The sequence below is a fragment of the Phocoena phocoena genome, chromosome 17 (genome assembly GCF_963924675.1).
Source record: "Phocoena phocoena chromosome 17, mPhoPho1.1, whole genome shotgun sequence".
Lineage (NCBI taxonomy): Eukaryota > Metazoa > Chordata > Mammalia > Artiodactyla > Phocoenidae > Phocoena > Phocoena phocoena.
This window is the reverse complement of record NC_089235.1, coordinates 14,211,254-14,232,907: the sequence shown is the minus strand read 5'-3', so window position 1 is coordinate 14,232,907 and position 21,654 is coordinate 14,211,254. Positions and strand designations below refer to the sequence as shown.

At 39.8% G+C, this 21,654-nt stretch overlaps 1 protein-coding gene across 1 annotated transcript in view; it reads right to left on the bottom strand.

The window, feature by feature from the left end:
- The window catches only part of LOC136136868 (uncharacterized protein C8orf34-like), a 164,262-nt gene extending 144,135 nt beyond the window's left edge, over positions 1 to 20,127 (bottom strand). Inside the window, exons 1-2 of the mRNA XM_065895131.1 lie at positions 20,049 to 20,127; positions 9,452 to 9,587 (exon numbers count right to left, since the gene is read on the bottom strand). Coding sequence (XP_065751203.1) covers positions 9,452 to 9,587; positions 20,049 to 20,127 — 215 coding nt within the window. The remainder of the gene's footprint in view (positions 1 to 9,451; positions 9,588 to 20,048) is intronic.
- Between the last annotated feature and the right edge of the window lie 1,527 nt (positions 20,128 to 21,654).

Sequence of the window (21,654 nt, the reverse complement as noted above, 5' to 3'; positions counted from 1 at the left end):
AACTGTTATCTTAAAAAGAAAATTCAGGATATTTAATAGAGAAATTCAATTTGAAACTCACAATTTTGCAAACCACTAGTTTTTAAAACCACAAAAGTTCTTCTGATAATTACTGATAATTTGCATTAGTGACCTATTGACATTTTACTTTTCAGTTGATATGACTTAGTGTGACCCCTAGGCAACAAATTAAACTTATCTTGTCCATGCTATTCAAGGATTTTTAGCCGTAGGAATAGAATCTTCTAAAAGTCAAGCCAAGACACTTGCTGAATATATTAAAAATCTACCTTGTAATGTAAAAAATCAACAATTAGAAGGACACTGCTATATCCTACAGAGAAAATTCTTTGTTTACTTAAAATTGTTGTTTTGTAATGGCTTCTCTCCCTTATGATCTGAAGGGAAAACTGAGATATTCTGGGTTAGCATCTTCATACATCTTGGTGGTCAGACATCTATTAACTATGCATATCTCCACTTGCCAAATGATGTCATCTCTGTTTAAATCACACAGATTGCAGCAATGTCCACATAGATTAAGGTCACTAAGAGATATGGGAGTGATATTACCCTGGAACTTTCCAGCTTGAAAACAAGTTTTCTTCCATCTGCACTTTTCTAACCATGTGTGAAATATTCACGAAAAAAAAAATTGTAATCTTTTTATTTCTTGTAACCATGCTAATCAATAAACTTTTTGACATTCTTGATATTTTAGTCACTTTGTTGCACGTAAAACTTTACACAGCAGTTTGTTGCATGTAAAACTTTACACTGATCTCTTGGAAAGCGGAAGTCCTTCCAATGGTCATGTATACCTTACATCCCTCAATCGTTCCCAGCAGAATGTATTAGTCTCATTACAGATCATTGTATTCCAGTCAGGTTCCGAATGAGAAGGGCTCTGTGGACTTTGGCTGTACGGCCTCAGCTGGATAAGAGCAATAATGTTCTGGACATATATGCAAACTCACTTCTGGATACTGTGACCCTGTAAGTAGCTCATGAGCGGTGCAGTATTTGAAAAAAAGAGATTGAGGAAAATGACAATTTAAAGAGTAGACTGCATGTCTTTTCACTGACTTGATCACTGATGGGTTCTTTGCAGAAACTCTGAACATCACTTGAGTCTCAGTGACTCTTGGGTATCTTGGGCCTACGGTAGTATTTCAAGATCACAACACATCTATTAAACTTACTTATATTTTACCCCTCCAGTTCTATGGGAAAAATGGTTTCTTGACCGTGAAACTCTAAGAAACAAACCAACAGAAACACTGCCACCCTACACTGTCTTATTGTCCTCGACAATGGACACTACTTTTCTCCCTGGGTCAGTCACAAGCCTAACACAGGAGAAAATTCCTGAATGTCAGGAAAATGAGGCTTTTTCTTTCAATACCTGAGTACTTTAATGTGGGCCTTTCTAAAAGATGGGGAAAAAACTTGAAGTATTTTAAACTGCTTAAGTATTTACATCGTAATTATCCCAATGAGTGGGGAGAAAGAGATGAGAAACCCCCAGTTCCTTGAGAGCCATGCACTGGAATACTTTGCTGGCTGCCTTTGCATACATTATCCTGCTCGGCGCTCTCAGTCATCCTTAGAGGTTATCTCCAGGAATAGGCGAACTCTATTTCACAGACAAGGGATCAGATTTTCTTAATCTTCGCATAATTATCCCCAAGATGACATACTAGATAATTTAGAGTATGAATGTTAGATCCCTTTGTCAGACTTGAAAGTAGGTGGTCTTTCTATTCTAACCTTTGTTGTAAATTCTTTAAAGGTGTTGGTAAGTATCTGATATAACTTAACATTAATTATCCAGTTTATCCATTAACACCATACTGTCTCCAATACAGGGAGATCTGGACTTAAATCTTGGTCCAAGGCCCCAAATCCAATGTCTGGGCTCCCTCTATGAATCCCGTAAAATCTCTCATTATCCTCCAGGCTGGGTACCAGTGCCCACAAAGAGAGCAGTGGGAATGGGCACAGTTCTCTAAATGAAGCTATCATTTTCTCCACGTTGGTCTAGTCCGCAGTGCCAGGCTTCTGACCAGCTCACTCCATCTGACTTCTGAAGGATTACCTGGTCACTGTAAGACTACAGCCTGACTACCCCATAACCTGATACCCTACCCCTTAACCTGAAACCCTGAGAGACTACGATCCGCCCCTTCCAGGCTCCAGATTCCTCTCCCAGTGGCCTGGCCATGTACCTCAACCTGCACACCCTCCAGTACTGATTCCCTGCTTATCTTTGGAGTTCTAGGGTTTCTACAAATCAGAGGTTACAAACAAAGCCCTACAGACTTCAGATAGGTGGAGTAAACGAGGGAAGCGGGAAAGATAACCAGAGGTGAACTAAAGCACAACTGGGTTTAAGGGACTCGAGAGGGAAGCTGCAGCTGTAAAACCATTAGAGAATGTGGGCCCAGTGTTGTCACGTGTGTGCATTCTGAAGAGAAGACAGAAACCCCAACTTTCATGTAAATGAGTAATTAATCCAGTGGTATTTTTATTTATTTATTTTTTAACAACTTTATTGAAGTATAATTGCTGTATAATGTTGTGTTAGTTTCTGCTGTATAAGAAAGTGAAGCAGCTATACATATACTTTTATCCTCATATCCCCTCCCTCTTGCGTCTCCCTCCCACCCTCCCTATCCCACCCCTCTAGGTGGTCACAAAGTACGGAGCTGATCTCCCTGTGTTATGCGGCTGCTTCCCACTAGCTATCTATTTTACATTTGGGAGTGTATATATGTCCATGACCCTCTCTCACTTCATCCCAACTTACCCTTCCCCCTCCCCGTGTCCTTAAGTCCATTCTCTTTGTCTGCGTCTTTATTCCTCTCCTGCCCCTAGGTTTTTCAGAGCCATCTTTTTTTTTTGGTTTTTTTTAGATTCCATATATGTGAGTTAGCAAACGGTATTTGTTTTGCTGACTTACTTCAATCTGTATGACAGACTCTAGGTCCATCCACCTCACTACAAATAACTCAATTTCGTTTCGCTTTATGACCGAGTAATAGTCCATTGTATATATGTGCCACATCTTCTTTATCCATTCATCTGTCGATGGACACTCAGGTTGCTTCCATGTCCTGGCTATTGTAAATAGAGCTGCAATGAACACTGTGGTACATGACTCTTTGAATTATGGTTCTCTCAGGGTATATGCCCAGTAGTGGGATTGCTAGATTGTATGGTAGTTCTATTGTTTCTTGGTTATTCAGTAGTGTATCGCTTAACCTCCGTGTGTTTGTATTTTTTACAGTTGTTTTCCCGTAATTGGTATCTAGTCTCATAGTGTTGTGGTCAGAAAAAATAGTTGATACGATTTCAGTTTTCTTAAGTTTACCAAGGCTTGATTTGTGACCCAAGATATGATCTATCCTGGAGAATGTTCCATGAGCACTGGAGAAGAATATGATTCTGTTCTTGGATGGAATGTCCTATACATATCAGTTAAGTCCATCTTATTGAATGTATCGTTTAAAGCTTGTGTTTCCTTATTTATTTTCATTTTGGATGATCTGTCCATTGGTGAAAGTGGGGTGTTAAAGTCCCCCACTATGATTGTGTTACTGTGTATTTCCCCTTTTAGGGCTGTTAGCATTTGCCTTATGAATTGAGGTGCTCCTATGTTGGGTGCATAAATATTTACAATTGTTATATCTTCTTCTTGGATCGATCCCTTGATCATTACGTAGTGTCCCTCTTTGTCTCTTGTAATACTCTTTATTTTAAAGTCTATTTTGTCTGATATGAGAATTGCTACTCCAGCTTTCTTTTGATTTCCATTTGCATGGAATATCTTTTTCCATCCCCTCACTTTCAGTCTGTATGTGTCCCTAGGTCTGAAGTGGGTCTCTTGTAGACAGTATATATTCAGGTCTTGTTTTTGTATCCATTCAACCAGTCCGTGTCTTTTGGTTGGAGCATTTAATCTATTTACATTTAAGGTAATTATTGATATGTATGTTCCTATTACCATTTTCTTAATTGTTTTGGGTTTGTTATTGTAGGTCTTTTCATTCTCTTGTGTTTCCTGCTTAGAGAAGTTCCTTTAGCATTTGTTGTAAAGCTGGTTTGGTGGTGCTGAACTCTCTCAGCTTTTGCTTGTCTGTAAAGGTTTTAATTTCTCCATTGAATCTGAATGAGACCCTTGCTGGGTAGAGTAATCTTGGTTGTAGGTTTTTCTCCTTCATCACTTTAAATATGTCCTGCCAGTCCCTTCTGGCTTGCAGAGCTTCTGCTGAAAGATCAGCCTTTAACCTTATGGGGATTCCCTTGTATGTTATTTGTTGCTTTTCCCTTGCTGCTTTTAATATTTTTTCTTTCAATTTAATTTTTATAGTTTGATTAATATGTGTCTTGGCATGTTTCTTCTTGGATTTATCCTGTATGGGACTCTCTGCACTTCCTGGACTTGACTGACTATTTCCTTTCCCATATTAGGGAAGTTTTCAACTATAATCTCTTCAAATATTTTCTCAGTCTCTTTCTTTTTCTCTTCTTCTTCTGGGACCCCTATAGTTCAAATGTTGGTGCATTTAATGTTGTCCCAGAGGTCTCTGAAACTGTCCTCAATTATTTTCATTCTTTTTTCTTTATTCTGCTCTGCAGTAGTTATTTCCACTATTTTGTCTTCCAGGTCACTTATCCGTTCTTCTGCCTCAGTTATTCTGCTATTGATTCCTTCTAGAGAACGTTTAATTTCATGTATTGTGTTGTTTATCATTGTTTGTTTCCTCTTTAGTTCTTCTAGGTCCTTGTTAAACGCTTCTTGTATTTTCTCCATCCTATTTCCAAGAGTTTGGATCATCTTTACTATCATCACTCTGAATTCTTTTTCAGGAAGACTGCCTATTTCCTCTTCATTTGTTTGGTCTGGTGGGTTTTTACCTTGCTCCTTCATCTGCTGTGTATCTTCTCATTTTGCTTAACTGTGTTTGGGGTCTCTTTTATGCAGGTTGCAGGTTCCTAGTCCCCGTTGTTTTTGGTGTCTGCCCCCAGTGGGTAAGGTTGTTTCAGTGGATTGTGTAGGCTTCCTGGTGGAGGGGACTGGTACCTGTGTTCTGGTGGAGGAGGTTGGATATTGTCTTTCTGGTGGGTAGGATCGCGTCCGGTGGTGTGTTTTGGGGTGTCTGTGAACTTCATATGATTTTAGGCAGCCTTTCTGCTAATGGGTGGGGCTGTGTTCCTGTCTTGCTAGTTGTTTGGCATAGGGTATCCAGCACTGTAACTGGTTGAGTGGAGCTGGCTCTTAGTGTTGAGATGGAGATCTCTGGGAGAGCTCTCACCAATTGATATTACGTTGGTCGGGAGGTCTCTGGTGGAGCAATGTCCTGAACTCAGCTCTCCCACCTCAGAGGCGCAGGCCTGATACCCGGCCAAAGCACAAAGACCATGTCAGCCACACCGCTCAGAAGAAAAGGGAGGGATACAAAAAAACAAAATAAAATAAAATTTATTAAAATAAAAATAATTAAAATTAAAAAGTAATAAAAAAAAAAGAAGAGAGCCACCAAACCAATAAACGAATCACCCAATGAATACAAGCACTAAAAACTAAACTAAAAAAAACCCCCCAAAACCGACAAGACAGAACCCTAGGAGAAATGGTAAAACCAAACCTATACAGACAAAATCACACAAAGAAGCATACACATACACACTCACAAAAAGAGAAAAAGGAAAAAAGAAAAAAAAAAATATATATAAAGGAAGAGAGCAACCAAATCAATAAACAAATCTACCAATGATAATTAGCTCTAAATACTAAACTAAGATAAACATAAAACCAGAAACAAATTAGATGCAGAAAGCAAACCCCAAGTCTACAGTTGCTCCCGAAGTCCACCACCTCAATTTTGGGATGATTCATTGTCTATTCATGTATTCCACAGATGCAGGGTACATCAAATTGATTGTGGAGATTTAATCCGCTGCTCCTGAGGCTGCTGGGAGAGATTTCCCTTTCTCTTCTTTGTTCACACAGCTCCCGGGGTTCAGCTTTGGATTTGGCCCCGCCTTTGCATGTAGGTCACCTTCTGGCGTTTGTTCTTGGCCCAGACAAGACGGGGCTAAAGGAGCAGCTGATTACCGGGGAGGGAGGGGTATGGAATGCGGGACGAGCCTGGGGCGGCAGAGGCCGGCATGATGTTGGAACAGCCTGAGGTGTTCCGCGCGTTCTCCCAGGGAAGTTGTCCCTGGATCACGGGACCCTGGCAGTGGCTGGCTGCACAGGCTCCCAGGAGGGGAGGTGTGGAGAGTGACCTGTGTTTGCACACAGGCTTCTTGGTGGCGGCAGCAGCAGCCTTAGCATCTCATGCCCGTCTCTGGGATCCATGCTGGTCTCTGGAGCTCCTTTAAACAGCATTCTGAATCCCCTCTCCTCGCGCACCAGGAAACAAACAGGCAAGAAAAAGTCTGTTGCCTCTTCGGCAGCTCCAGACCTTTTCCCGGACTCCCTCCCGGCTAGCCGTGGCGCACTAACCCCCTGCAGGCTGTGTTCACGCCGCCAACCCCAGTCCTCTCCCTGCGCTCCGACGGAAGCCCGAGCCTCAGCTCCCAGCCCCGCCCGCCCCCGCGGGCGAGCAGACATGCTTCTCGGGCTGGTGAGTGCCGGTCGGCGCCGATCCTCTGTGCGGGAATCTCTCCGCTTTGCCTTTCGCACCCCTGTTGCTGTGCTCTCCTCCGCGGCTTCGAAGCTCCCCCCTCCACCACCCGCAGTTTCCGCCCGTGAAGGGGCTTCCTAGTGTGTGGAAACCTGTCCTCCTTCACGGCTCCCTCCCACTGGTGCAGGGCCCGTCCCTATTCTTTTGTCTCTGTTTATTCTTTTTTCTTTTGCCCTACCCAGGTACGGGGGGAGTTTCTTGCCTTTTAGGAGGTCTGAGGTTCTCTGCCAGCGTTCAGTAGGTGTTCTGTAGGAGTTGTTCCGCGTGTAGATGTATTTCTGATGTATTTGTGGGGAGGAAGGTGATCTCCACGTCTTACTCCTCCGCCATCTTGAAGGTTCCCTCCAGTGGTATTTTTAAAATATTATGTGGATACAAAACTGGACACTACCCACAGTCCTCCAGTTTCTGACTTCTGCCTCAGATAACAGCTCAGCCCTGGCTTAAAAAGTCTAATTCTCACAGTCCTAAAAGCCTTACTTGTAACTAGAAGAGGTGAGCCAGCAACACAAATTGATGTTTGACAACTAACTGCAGAAAACTCTGATAACTACATCAGTGCATCACAGAGGCAGTCCACTCTAAATAGTACTGGGAGACAATTCTCCGTGAATCTCTCACGTGTCTGCATATCTTATGAGCAGAGACACTGACAGCCTTTCTTTCCAACCATCTGTTTGGGGATGCTTGTATAGCAAACAGCCTTGGAAGATAGATACGGGGTCTCTCGCTAGAGCAGTGCTAACTTCATATAAAATATTCAGGTTTCCTAAACTCAGCGTTCCTCTCATATACTGTAACCTGCTGTCCTCTGTGTGTCATCCCATGAGATTTGTGGCTCAGGGAACCAATGAAAATGCTACTCTGACAGTTGTTACTGTCATGAGTAGTAAGTCCTTGGTCTCTGACCCAGGAGTTTCATGTCTTTTGCCAGCATCATAAAACAGTATTAGGTCGCGACTAGAGTAAATTCTCAGGTTCCTCATAGTTTCTGACAACTGATCTTAGTTTTTCTTCCACTCTAAACTCTGGCTACAGCAGCTACTCTAAACTCAACAGCCTAGTGTCTTCCACCGTACTTCTCCCATTGATTTCTCTGAATCAATCTTGCTTTTGAAAGTACAATATTGCTTTATGCTCCATCAAGGCAATCATGAACTCAAAGCATTTCAGACACCCAAATCTCTTTGTAGCTCATCATTTCTATCTATTTTAGGCTTCCCTCTTCAACCTCACACAGTAGCTTGGTGTTTAGCAATAACATAAAACGACTAAGCAGGCGGACTGTCAAGCTATATTGCTTGGGTTTGAAACTGTGTTTTGCCACTCACTAGCTGTGTACTTTGGTAACATAGAAAGAATACAATAAATGTAATTGATTATTATTCAGTTGAATATTCAAAACTTTCAGTTAGGAGTTTACCTTAAATGCAGGTGGCCTGTAATTTATAATCTAACTTATCACTGGGAAACTAAATGTAAATAATTTAGGGCTATGAATGGGTTTGGCCCTTTGCCAATCCAAGTCCTCAATACTTCATTAAAACATACCGTTTGCATAGGATTTCCTTTCAAAAAGAAAACACCTCATATCCCAATCTTCTACAAATAATATGAAGGACCAAGGACCAAGCACCAACCCCTCTCCAGTCAAACTATAAACGTACAAATATACTATAAAGTTCCTTTAAACTGCCAAACAACTCTTCCATAGATGACCTTGCACACTCACGATGCCTCAATATCATCACGTAAATATCAGCCGGTTTGTTCACAGCCCTCATCAAAAAATCAATCCACGCAAATATTACGTGTCTGAAGCAGCGTTTCCATTGGTGTTTCCACTGTGCTATTCCATTTCTCTTAATGGTCTCAAATAATATCCCCTGATTTTCTATTTACGTTTATTTCTATTTATTCTTCTAAGCCTATGACAATTAAAATTAAAATTCCAAAGGGGTAGAGGCAAGGAAAAGCTACAAAAATCTGATTTGATTTTCCTACACTTCCCCCCCTCCCAAGTTCCAAGCCACTAATCCCCTCTCAAACTGTACAATAGAACAGCAGAGACATAAAGAAAAGGAGATAAAACTGGCCAGCCAGCGCATTGTTCTTGCTAATCTACGCCATTTACATAAGGGTTAGAAGGCTTGTTTTATCGTTTAAACAGGCTTAAAAGCCTCTTTGCAAATGAGATTTTGTTCCTACAAAAGAATGAATTCTAGCTGTTTGGTGAGTTTCTGCTAGACCAGCACTGGGAGCTGACTTGGCAGTAACTTAAGCTACTTCTTTGGCCACATACAGTGTATGCAAGGATTGCTTTCAGCTGCCAAAACTGAAAAGCATCAAGCTGATTAAATTCTTTCCAGGACGTGAATAGGATGTGGAGCATGTTAAGAGGCCAATAATATCAGATCTAAAACTGTACCTGGGCAAACTGGCCTTTATGCAGGTGCTTTAGAGTGGCTTTGAACTTTTAGAGCCCCTTGAATCTTCCTTTGAAAAGGAACAGAAGGGCAGACAGCAAATGAAATTCAGAGACAGAAAGCCTTAAAATAGTCTCCGGCTGTGAAGTAAAGACAATCTAAACTCTTTGATTCATTGTCGGTCTGAGTGGCATTGGGCACAGGGATAAACTGTACAACTAACTCCCTTGTCAATGTCAGCACAGAAGAGTACACGCATTGCATCAAAAGCTTAGATTTAAAAAATTCAACATCATGTTTATACAAAGATATACCTATTATTTGCTTTACCTGGCACACCTTGAACAGATGTTCAGTGTGACTTTGGCCTGAGGTTCAGCAGAGTGAGTAGCTCGACCTTGGTTAAATTTGTTCCCAGAAGGTACCAGGGTAGTTACTCCCTCCATTCTTAAATCATCAAGATCCTCTGTAACAACATAAACAATTGCAGAGAAAAAAATTAACTCTAATAGAATGAAGAAGAGAAGTCCAGGTTTTCAGATATCTACCAGTAGTTGGTTAGCAAAACATTACATTTCCACTATGCAAAAATCTTCCCTCATGCATCAATTCGTTTTCCAATTATTTCTAGATGTAGTTGGAGATAATTATATGAGAAGATTTACAGGAGCAAAATGGTGAGAGATGAATCTGTCTGCACGATGGGCAGACCATACATGACTGTGGGACGTGGATCCACAACTTCTGCTGTAACCACCCACAGAAGTCAACCATAATCTCTACAGCAATTGGCCCCAAATGGTCAGGAGTTAGTCAGTGACTGCCCCCTTCCAACTAAGAACAATCCAGAGGAAGACAAATTATGCTCCCAAACCAATTACACAAGGTCATTCATTTCTAATGTGCCTGCCTTGAGCCTCCCCGTCCAACACCCTCTGATCAGAATTATACCTGAAGCCTTCTCTTTTTTCATTCTAAACCATTCCTTTTTGTCTGCACCTTGGGAGGACAGTAGTATACCGGGAGAGTCACACCCCAGGTGTTCACTGAAGCCTCCTATTTTTTCCAGGCCTTCAATCAACACTTAAAACGTCTATTTCTCTTGTAATTTAGTCCTGATACAATTTGTACATGATCTCCTGCTTTATTCAGAGGATAGGGAATCTTGTAAAAAGGATTCTGTTTACCTGCTCTCAGCCTTAGCGAAAGAGGGACATAAAGTTTCAAAAGATCAATTATAATTTTGCCAAAACATAATCCACGATTGAGGTTACTACCCATATAAGAAGGGAAATCGCTCTTTCTTGATAAGGCTGTAGACTATCCAGACATCTTAGGCCTCTCACAAAACAATCGAGAGGATTTCTAACTCTGTTAAAAATAGGACAACAGGCCCATAACGAAGTTGCTTATGCTAAGCCCACGTTACCAAATGGATACTTAATTTAATCACAGTTTAAGCTCTCTCAGCAATGGAATCCTAAACAACCAGGCATCACCTGGTCAGCACTAGTGAGTTAACTTGCCTGATAGACCCCTGCTGTCCCCTAAAGGAAGGTGACCTTGCCACGACCAACCTGTTGTTTGCTAGTATAGCATCCTGCATCCACTGCCTTCTGTTTGTAAAAGTCTTCAATTTTGTACAGCTCCTTGGAGTTCCCTTCTTCCTGCTAGATTGGATGCTGCCTGATTCATGAATCATCTACTCAGCTGAATTTTGTTTCTAACAACCGAATATGGCAAACAAGTGCCAAATTTTCCTGAGATTGTGGCCAGTCTAAGTCATAAACAGACCTTCTGTTATCTGAAGATTAGCCAACACACTACCTCCACAGGCAACCCCAAATGAAATCCTTTCATCTACTTGCATATGAGCAATCTGGGTGTGTCCTTAGAGGTTCAACTTCAACTTTATGAGAGTCAAAAAAAACTCATCACCTTGACCTGGTTGTAAACTATAGTCCCCTTGTCGTGGGGTAACCCCTTCAAAACTCACTGCTTCTGCTTCACTAGTCATAAGCGCCCCTCTCTTCTCACGGTTCCTCATGTCACGCGGCACAGACAGCACTACTGCCTGAGAACACACAACGCTTTTCAGTTAGCTAATTAGCCTCCCATGAGATTCTGTTAGTCTCTCCCCCTCACACTACTATTTACCACTGAGACACCCTGACTGGCCCACCCTCCTCCCCCACCAGGGGAAGGGAACCTTAACATTTTCTTAGCTCAGTTAGGAACTCGCTGTACCTCATTCAGTGTTTTTAAGGACTCCCATTGAAAACTCTGACCTAACGTTATTTGTTGACAGATCATACCTCAAAACTTGAAACCGGAGCAGAACACGCTAACACCAATTTAAGCTTGCCTGGAGAATGCAGTCCTCTACCCGAGGGAAAAATCAGCCCAAAGGGCAAAGCCACTGCACTTCCTTGAGCTTGTCAACTATAGCCAAAGACCACAGAGTAAATATATACCAGGCATGCTTTTTTAGAAAAACCATGACTTTGGGATGCTTTGGAAAGAAAGGGTCATCTCTGCTGGAACCCCCATCAAAAATGGACAAGATGTTTAACACACTTTTAGATGCCCTCTTACTTCATAAAGAGGTAGTTGCTGTGAAAAAGAAATAACATGGAAGCTAAAAGAAATACTCCAGCAGATCATTTTGCCAAACAAGCAGCCTTAACAACCGTTTTGATCCTATCTAAACTCTTAAAGGATGAATCCTTAAAGGAATTCAAAGAAACCATTATAAAATATCAATATTTAGCCCCTCATTTTGAAAAGAAAAATGGAAAAAAAAAAGTGGCTCTAGCTTCACTCAGATCATCTCTGGTGCTCCCAAGATAGCTGCTTGGTGGCACTAGATAGTTTCAAATAGATATTAGCTAAATTTCTCCATGAAACTACTCATCATGGTACAGATAAATTGGTTACGATCTTAAATCAACATGGCTGGGGAAACTTTAAAAAGACAGCTGAGGTCATTTTTAAGTCACGCGGACTTGTCAACAGCATAACTCTAGAGAACCTGTGAATGTGGGAAATGACCAGGAACCAAAGCTTCGAAGCCCCTTTGAACACCTCATGATGTATTTTATATAGCTTCCACTTTTCGTGAGATTTGAATATATTTTAGTTATCGAATGTCTATATAATTTCAGAGTGAGTTTAAACATCTCTTTACCAAAAAGCTATAATCTTTACAGTTGCTAAAAAGCTGGTCGATTTTGTGATTTCAATCTTGGGAATATAAACTTTCATATCAAGTGACCAAGACACACACTTCACAAGAAATATTATATAAAAAAAAAAAAACTCTGTAAAGTATTACCCTTTACTCAGAAACCACACTGCTTTTATCACCTACAAACTTCTGAAAGGTGAAAAGAATCAATGACATCTTGAAATGAAATTAACAAAACTTTCAGAAATCCTTGAGCTCCCTTGGTCAAAGGTACTCCCACCCACCCTTATGCCAATATGGTCCACTCCTAGAGAACACATTGTTTATTTCCCTGTGAACTAGTTACTGGAAGGCCCAAGTGCATCAGGATTTTACCTACAATACTATACTCTGCCCTGATGCACGTAGACATCGCAAAATGTTGCAAGAGACTCACGGACTATACTCAGTCCTATCACTAACAGGTTAAGGTTGCATTCAAACATCTCAAACAGCCTCTTCATGACATTCAACTATAAGATTTCATCTGTTGGGAGATACAACAGAGAAAAGTTGCTCTTGAACATCACTGGAAGGGATTCTATCAGGTATTGTTAACAACAAATACAGAAGGAAAGCTCCCTGGAGTAAATCCTTGGGCTCACATTTCATAACTAAAGAAACAATCCAGAACCAACAAAATTGGAAGCCTGCTCTAAAAGGGGACCTCAAAATGAAGATTCTCTAGAAGCGGCTGATCTTCACAGTAGACAGATGACCCAAGATCCTCGGAACAACCTGATGACCTCAGATAGTGGACAGCTTCTGCACAAGATCGTGGACCAAAACCCTTGCCTAATTACTATTTTGTTTTTTATCTGCTTGTTTACATTCTTCTTCTAATTTCTATAGACCCCTGGTTATCACTCACCCATAATGGCCCTTCTTCTTTTATTCCCTTCTTACTAAAATTGTTAGATCAGAGCATAATTATTCTAACACCAATCTCAGATTTCCCAAATAGTACCCTTCAAGCTTACTGATTGCTGGATATGCCATTCCTCACCAGACCTCCATGGTAATAACCTAGGGCTATTTCCAGTCTCAACAAATGAGATCAAAGAGAATTACAGCCAATGGCATTTCACTTGCACTTACGTGGACAAATGACCTTAAACAAGGTCATTTGCTACTTTCCTAGCAATGCCCTCTCACAGAAAAAGAAAAAATTATTACGATCTATCAATTAGACCCTAGGTAATTCTAAATTTGAATTCAGAATTTCCTAAAATGATGGGCCAATTACTTAGTATCTGGAAGAGACTAATATAGATACAAATGTGCAAACAGGCTAATGTAAGGTCTTGGTTTCAACTTCATGCCATGAATAATTTCTTTTTTCCTGGATATCCATGTATTCCTACCAGATACTACTTCCTCTGCAACCAGGTTGCAAATTAATATTGTATGCACTTTAGAAACAGTATTCCAAAACTTATCTGCGCACAGACACCTTAATTCTAAAGTCATGAAAGCAGGAAATTCAGATGTGCGCTCCAAAATGAGGTTACCCTCAATTATTTAGGCACTTTACCTGGGGCTGTTACTAATTCATTGTTTATGCAAACAATCAAAGCAGTGCTTCCAATAATAAGAATCATACAAACAAAAGGCTATGAGACATAGATCATTTTAATTCCGGCAGAAGTTAAAAATAATATCACCTCTACCTTAGACGGAATACAGATCAGTCTCAATTCCTTGGCAAGAGCAGTGATGGACAATCTAGATTTCCTGTTCACTAGTCACGACAGTACCTGTGCAATTGCTAACAGTTCTTGCTATACTTGGCTCAATGAAACAGGTAAGGTAGAAAAGGTTACCTATCACTTTAAGGAAAAAGCTACTTGGCTCACCAAGGCTGATCTTTATGACTTGTGGGATTGTTCTCTTAGCCTTGGCTGGATAATTTGGGTTCTTGGTTCTGAAGCATCTTAAACACGCTTTTCATTACTCTTGTTTTTGTCATAGCGGTCATGATGCCCGTCCACTGAACTCTATCCAAAGTCTTATATGCCTTTATGCAGCCCCTCTCTCATCAGATGATCACCGTTTTAATACAACACCAAAGAGATTAAGAAGCTCTTGTGATAAATCTGACTATGGAGACAAGTCGACAATCAGGAAGCAGTGAAGATCTGAATCTTGAGTCTTGTCTTTTGGCCAACTTCCTGCCAGGGAGAGAATGACTAAAAGAGAGGAGTGAGAGACTGAACGTACAAAAAGACAATGGAGAGATCATATATGACATTAGAACAGAGACCCACAACTTCTGATGGAAACGATCAGTGAAGCCAAATCACAACCTCTGCAGCAGCTGGCCCAAAGCACTCAGGACCCGGTTCAGAGAGGCCACGTCCCCTCCTTTTGCCCAACTCAGAACCAAGCAGAGAAAGCCAAATATGCTCCCCAAGCTAAATGCATATCTCCACAAATGGCAAACTTCAAATATCTAAAGGTCTGTCACACGGAAGAGATATCAGAGTTCCCAAAGTCAGTAATATTAAGGAGAGACTCTAGCCAACTGGAAATTTCTTTGAAGCAAGCAGTAATACTTTTTTCATCAAGGAATCTCATGATTCTTAAGGTAACAGTGGTAGAGAAAGATTATGTAAAAATAACCTCATGCGAATCTTTTAAAATATAGTTGTTCTATTTCGATACTTTGAAGTCAAACTCTGTAGTGACTGTTAATGTCTAGTTAAGAAGTCAGATATAACTATAAGGTAATGTGATCAGCTCTATCCCAGAAAAAAAACAAAAATAAATGTTTTGTATGTTATGGAAAACATATGAAAAATCAACTAACTGAAGTTAAAAACAAACCCATGAAACGGCCAAGTATTATCTGTCAGCACTTGATAATATTCTATTTTAATCATGTAGATTAGTTTCAGTTTCCTAACTGATACCTAAATGATAAAGGAATTATTAGGAAGGAATAATTAGGTAACAGTTGAGTAAAAGTATACAAGCCAGACCAGGTGGTAAAGGACTCTTCAGAGGGATGTAGGAACTTGAAAAAGCAGAGATTTGAAGGGACATAGTATATCAGGGAAAATTATACAGCTATATGACCATAACTTGAGATGTATAGGGATAGAAGAATATAATACTGGAAAAGGGTTTAGTCTCAGATGATGAAGGGAGATAGTCATTGAATCTGTGTTTTATAGAGATCATTGTAGATGTACTTATTGAAATAAACCATTTTCTAAATTTACAAAATTGCTTTTCTGATAACTAGAGATAGGAAATAAGTTTTTCTCACTTACTATTGTAACCTCACTGTCTTAGAAGTGTGTCTAGCACAGGGTAGGCATTCACTGATATTTGCTGACTACAAGACTTTTTTTTCTGCAAATGATAGGCCTGAGCTCCCCTGAGATGTCATTCAGAGCACTTATCAGACACCTGTCTCAAGAGAAGATTTTTGTATAATTTGATAAACTTGGTTAATTAACTATTTGACAAGTTGATCTTTATGTGGAATTGGCTTTTGGAAAATTGGTTTTTGAAGGAATACATGTGTTGCACTTGCCTACAGCCATTTGGCAAAGTGAAAACCGGAAACAAGGAGTTGAGGCGGGAAGAAGCCTGTATCCTCCATAATGGATGTACCAGCTGCTGAGGGCCTGGGGTAAGGAAGTAACAGTAGCAAGAGAGAGAAATGCATCAGAAGGTAATTTCAGAGGAAGATTCAACAGGTTGTCGTGAATGATTGCATGTGAAATCCTTGCAGGTTTCTCCATATTACCACTTTCAGGGAATATAGGAAGAGATAACATCTTTGGTTTCACACATGCTTAGATGGAGCTATCGTCAAGATATCCATATGGATATTTGGTAGGCAGTTAGAAGGGCAAGTCTGGAGTAATGGAGTGTGGAATGAAGCTATAGACCATATGGCTGAGAAAAGCTGATAGAATTATCAGCCCAGCAGTTAAAAGCAAGCAGTGACACTTCTTATGTCTAACTTTCTTTACAAGTGAAATGTGTGCATTATATGAATATTATATTTAAAAGAAGAGTACCATATTTATTCTTTTTCACAATAGAAAGCCCAAAGCAGTAATTTATTTTTAAAGGTAGCCGATAAACTTGTGATGCACCTTTTGAATCACAGGGTTACTACAGAGAAAAATGAACTAATTTATGACTAAAGACATGAGCACTTCACGCCATCCAAATAACCAAGAATTAATCAAGCAAAGAATTGTTTTCATTTAATTTAAGGAAATAACAGCTGCCTAGATGAAATAATCCCAGGACTTTCATTTCATTCAAGTGTAATCCATGAAATAATTTACAGCTGCTTGAACTAGACAATGTGGGATATGAGTGAATTTCTACATCTGTTTCTAGGAACAAAAATTAAAAGCTTTCCAAACATAAGTCCCTCCACAGTGATTCAGTGATGGGTTACACAAGAATTATATGGCAGTTTTTCCTTGTATTGCAACTGTTTGGTTGATTTACGTCGATAGAGCTGATTTGGTCAAATATTTTAAACAGATGTTATATATGCTGAGTGAATTATTAAAAAAATAAAACAAATGTTAAGAAAACATATAAGAAATTAGACAGGTTTTAATAAAATATTTATGAATACTTTTTTGTTATGTGAGACAGCTAAACTATTTCCTTAAAAAAGGGAAAGAAAGAATTGAGAGCAAAACATAATTCACTTTGCTGGGATAAATTCTGGTTGAAAGGTGGAAGAAGGATGCCGAGGCCATGCTTCTATTGCTTCTCTATTTCTACAGTTATGCCTCCAATATGAGTTGGGTTTTCTTTCTCAGTATATCAGTGTAGTATGGCTTAACTAGATTCATAATTGACAAGAAAAAAATGGTAGACATGAGAAATTATAGGCTGGAATTTTTTAGAATAAACTTAGTTTAGAAAATTTAAGTTCGCATTGCATTTTAAAAAGTTTGGTGGAATTTAAAAGCTGAGTTGAAGTTTCCCTTTTTAATGAGACAGAGTAGGTTACAGAATATTTACTTTCCTTGACAACATGAGATCAATAAACAAAGAAAGTGATCTGGCCAGTAGGTTAGGGAAAATGTTTATGTAAACTTAAATTTACATTCGTTCTTTGTCTTCTAGTGTTAACTGAAAAGAGCAAAAAACTTTCTGAGATATTTTTTGTTAGCTACCAGTTCCTGTTTAATTTCTTTGACCATCGACAGCCAAATACATGATGATCACAAACATTTGTAAAAATTTATGGGCTGGAACTTGTTCACTTAGATTGCAAATGAATCACAAGACTTGTGTTAATTGAACCCATCATTACATAAATTGTGAAGCCTTCTCTGTTAGTCAGAAAAATTAAGACATCTGGGAGTGGTTTCTCCTTCCATTCCGTAAGAAAATACTAGTGCTTCTAACAAATTTCAACCCAAACATTACTCAAAGTCTGATTTCTGCATCAGAGTACATCTATATTTTCCTCAATTTGCACCTACCACAAATTCAAAAGATTATATTGGGTACACAAAAAAACTGACTTCCTCCTGAAACTTTTGTCACCCCCTAAAGGTTTGACAGATAGACGTTGTGAACAAGTCTCTTTATTTTAAAAATAACTGAAATTCCAGGCATGTGGACTCATTTCAGGTGGAGTTCGATAAGCAGACTGTCTGGTATGACTGAAAGCTTGGTTACAGCCCTAATTGAAGTGAGGACACCTCGCGACCAACACAGAAATCTAGAGACAGCCAGAGGAGGTGCACCAAGGACCAGACTTGAGGGGTAGGAGGGGGAGGCCACAGATGGGAGGTTAGCAGAGCTAAGTAGAGGTGTTCAGGAATAGAACTGGGAAACAGAAATGAGGCAAACCAAGCACAGGGTTCACAGTGTAGACAAGAGCAAGGCAAGGAAGGCTGGTTAATCTAAAAGGCTGGGATTAGATAGATTATTAATTTTTGTAGGATGATGGGTAAAATATGTAATTTTTTAATGAGAATCATACAAAATCTTGCAGAGCTCATCATTTTAACCACCATTTAAAAGCGTATTTAATTTTAATTCCCCTGGGACATGTCTCTGGCTGAAGCACTCATATCATTTATCTCTCTCAATAGTGAGAAAGCATTTCTCATCCCAATGGTTTAGTTATGGAGTGATTACTTACCCTGTTAGGTACCATTATGTTACAGTAAGTATTATTTCAGCCATTACAGGTGATACGGGTTAGGGTGATACTCATATCATTTATCTCTCTCAATAGTGAGAAAGCATTTCTCATCCCAATGGTTTAGTTATGGAGTGATTACTTACCCTGTTAGGTACCATTATGTTACAGTAAGTATTATTTCAGCCATTACAGGTGATACATCACACTAACACTTATGTTTCTGTTTGTTTCTAAACTACTTATGAATGCTCTTTAATATAATTTTTATGTTCCCACAGGCTCTGTGTTAAATAAATAAGGTCTTATGTTGGGAAGTTCCTATGTGCACTGTATCAGTTTGTTGCTTGCTAATGAACTTTTGACCATAAACCTAATAATTACACCCTATACCATACTAGATAATATATTCAAGCTTTTTTTTTTTTTTTTTTTTTTTTTTTTTTGCGGTACGCGGGCCTCTCACTGTTGTGGCCTCTCCCGTTGCGGAGCACAGGCTCCGGACGCGCAGGCTCAGCGGCCACGGCTCACAGGCACAGCCGCTCCGGGGCATGTGGGATCTTCCTGGACCGGGGCACGAACCCGTGTCCCCTGCATCGGCAGGCGGACTCCCAACCACTGCACCACCAGGGAAGCCCTGGATGATATTTTTATTCTTGATCCAGACCACAAGTATCAACTGAGTTCATTTTGATAAGTGTTTCTGCATTAATTACATAATTTGCTAACTCAAAATAAGCCCTTTGGAGAGAGTATGATCCATTCATGCACTAATTGCTATAGTCCCAATATGATACAGTTCAGTATCCATGCTCTAAACTTGTCTTTGGTAAAGGTGATTCTGCCTGAAGTCAGTTGACCTCACATACCTGACACAAACACATAAAACTAGATTGCTATGAGGTTAGTGATTAAACTCAGAATTTATTGTTAGTTTACCTTTTTCTTGGATTTCAAGTGTAACAAGTCTTGGTGGTGAAAACCTCCCACCATCACCCTCCTTTCCTCTTTCTTTTCTTGTATTCTAAAGTTCTTTTTGCTTAAGTCTTCAGTTTTGATAGTATCCTTCCTTCACTAAAGCCTCAACCGAGTAGACTTCTTTCACTTCAACCATCCTCCGTTTTATTTCCTTTGTACTTGGCGACCCTCCTCTGAACTTTGCGCTTGTTGATACTGAGATTTTCAACCCACCATGCAATATTCTCAATGAAGCAAATTTTAACCAACTAAACGCATGTTAAAAAGTAAAAATAAAATATAAAAAAGTATTTTAGTATGCTTGTCACATGTGTTGGGACCCTAAATCCAATATAGTTAGTCTAAAAAAGACGTTAAGTCTCATAACTGCCTCCTATCCTCTCTCCTTCAATCTTCCTTCATTTCTGTTTTATGTAGAGCCCTTTGGGATAAGTAAAAAAAGGATCACATTTTAGGAAAAATAAAAAAAGAAGATCGTGGCTGGTCATATGCTAAACTTGCTGCTGATGTATTTTGGAAACGGCTGCCAACTCCTTCTCCCTTGTGGTGTGCCACAGGCGAGAAGCAGTCACAGGACATACCTTTCCCATCGCCGAGATACGAGCCACATGCCACAAGATGTTGCCACCCTGTCTGACACATTGTAAATCCACTTTCCATTCTGTGATGCTTTCTTGGAATTCACATGCTGTTCTCATCCCTTACACTTCAAGCCACAAAACGTTGCCACCACACATTAAATTCTACAAGATTATTTTCATCTTGTTCCATTTTCTTGGATAGTTGCCTCCATGGAACTGTTCTTTAATAACATGTCATGCAGGATGATACCACCTAAGAACCTCATCTCACTTCCTACATTATATAAATTTTTGCATTTCCTAAAGAAGAGTATTTGGTGATAAGAAAAAAAAAACATAAAAATCTAAAAGTGAATGAATTGACTGCAATATACTCCCTATAGCAATTCTAGCCTCTTCCTGTGCCATGAACAATCCAAGATCATTAATATCTTCAGGTCTCTGCACTTGCTGTGTTTTCTCCCTCGGGTGCCCTTGCCCCAGATATGACCATACTCCCTTTCTCTTCCTTCATTCAAGTCTCTGCTCAAATACTGCCTTATAAGAGGGGATTTCCTTGACTACTCTGTCTAAGAGAGCATCTTCTATTATTCTTTATCCTTGGTATCTCTGTTTATCTTCAGAACAACTGTTACATCCTGGAATTATTACATTTTTAATTTACTTGTTCATCATTTGATTCCTCACTAACGAATTCTCAACGTGGCAGAGACTATCTCCGAATGACTATTCAGACTATATAGTCTGAGTGACTACTCAGTCACTCATTCATTCAATGTATACATTGAATGAATGAGTGACTGAATCATCCAACACCATGATATCCATGTCACTGTTACTCCATTTTATTAATAAGGTATTTTACAGATAAAGTCCCTCAGGAAGTGTGAAGGACTTCCCCAGAGCACACAGTATTAATTGGAACAGACAGCAATTGAAGCCTGATTGGTCTGGCTTTAGAGGTGAGGGTCACCTTTTATGTATACACACAAATACCTGTAACAAATGATTTCTCAAATTAGTAGCTACATAAATTATTATTAACACAGGACTATTTGCCTTCCATGTTTCAGCAGACTTACACTGAGTTAACTCCATGTATAAGATACTATTCTCCAACGCCAAATTTTAGAGGAAAACCATCATTTGTTGAGTCCCTATTACACTTTAAGTACCCTTTTAGGTGCTTTGAGATGTCACACTTCATTTTGCTCCACAAAACAACCCTCTAAGGCAGTGGTTCTCAATCATGGGTGATTTATTCCTCCCTCCAGTACAAGCAGACACAGGACACCACCTGAAGACATTTTTGGTTGTCATAACTTAAAGGAGGGTGGGGGGTGGACACCACTGGAATCTAGTGGGTACAGAACAGCCCTTCACAACAAAGAATTATCCAGCCCCAAATGGCAATAGTGCTGGGGAAACTTCAAGATGGCGGACGAGTAAGACACGGAGATCACGTTCTTCCACACAAATACATCAAAAATACATCTACATATGGAACAACTCCTACAGAACACCTACTGAACGCAGGCAGAAGACCCCAGACTTCCCCAAAGGAAAGAAACTCCCCAAGTATGTGGGTAGGGCAAAAGAAAAAAGA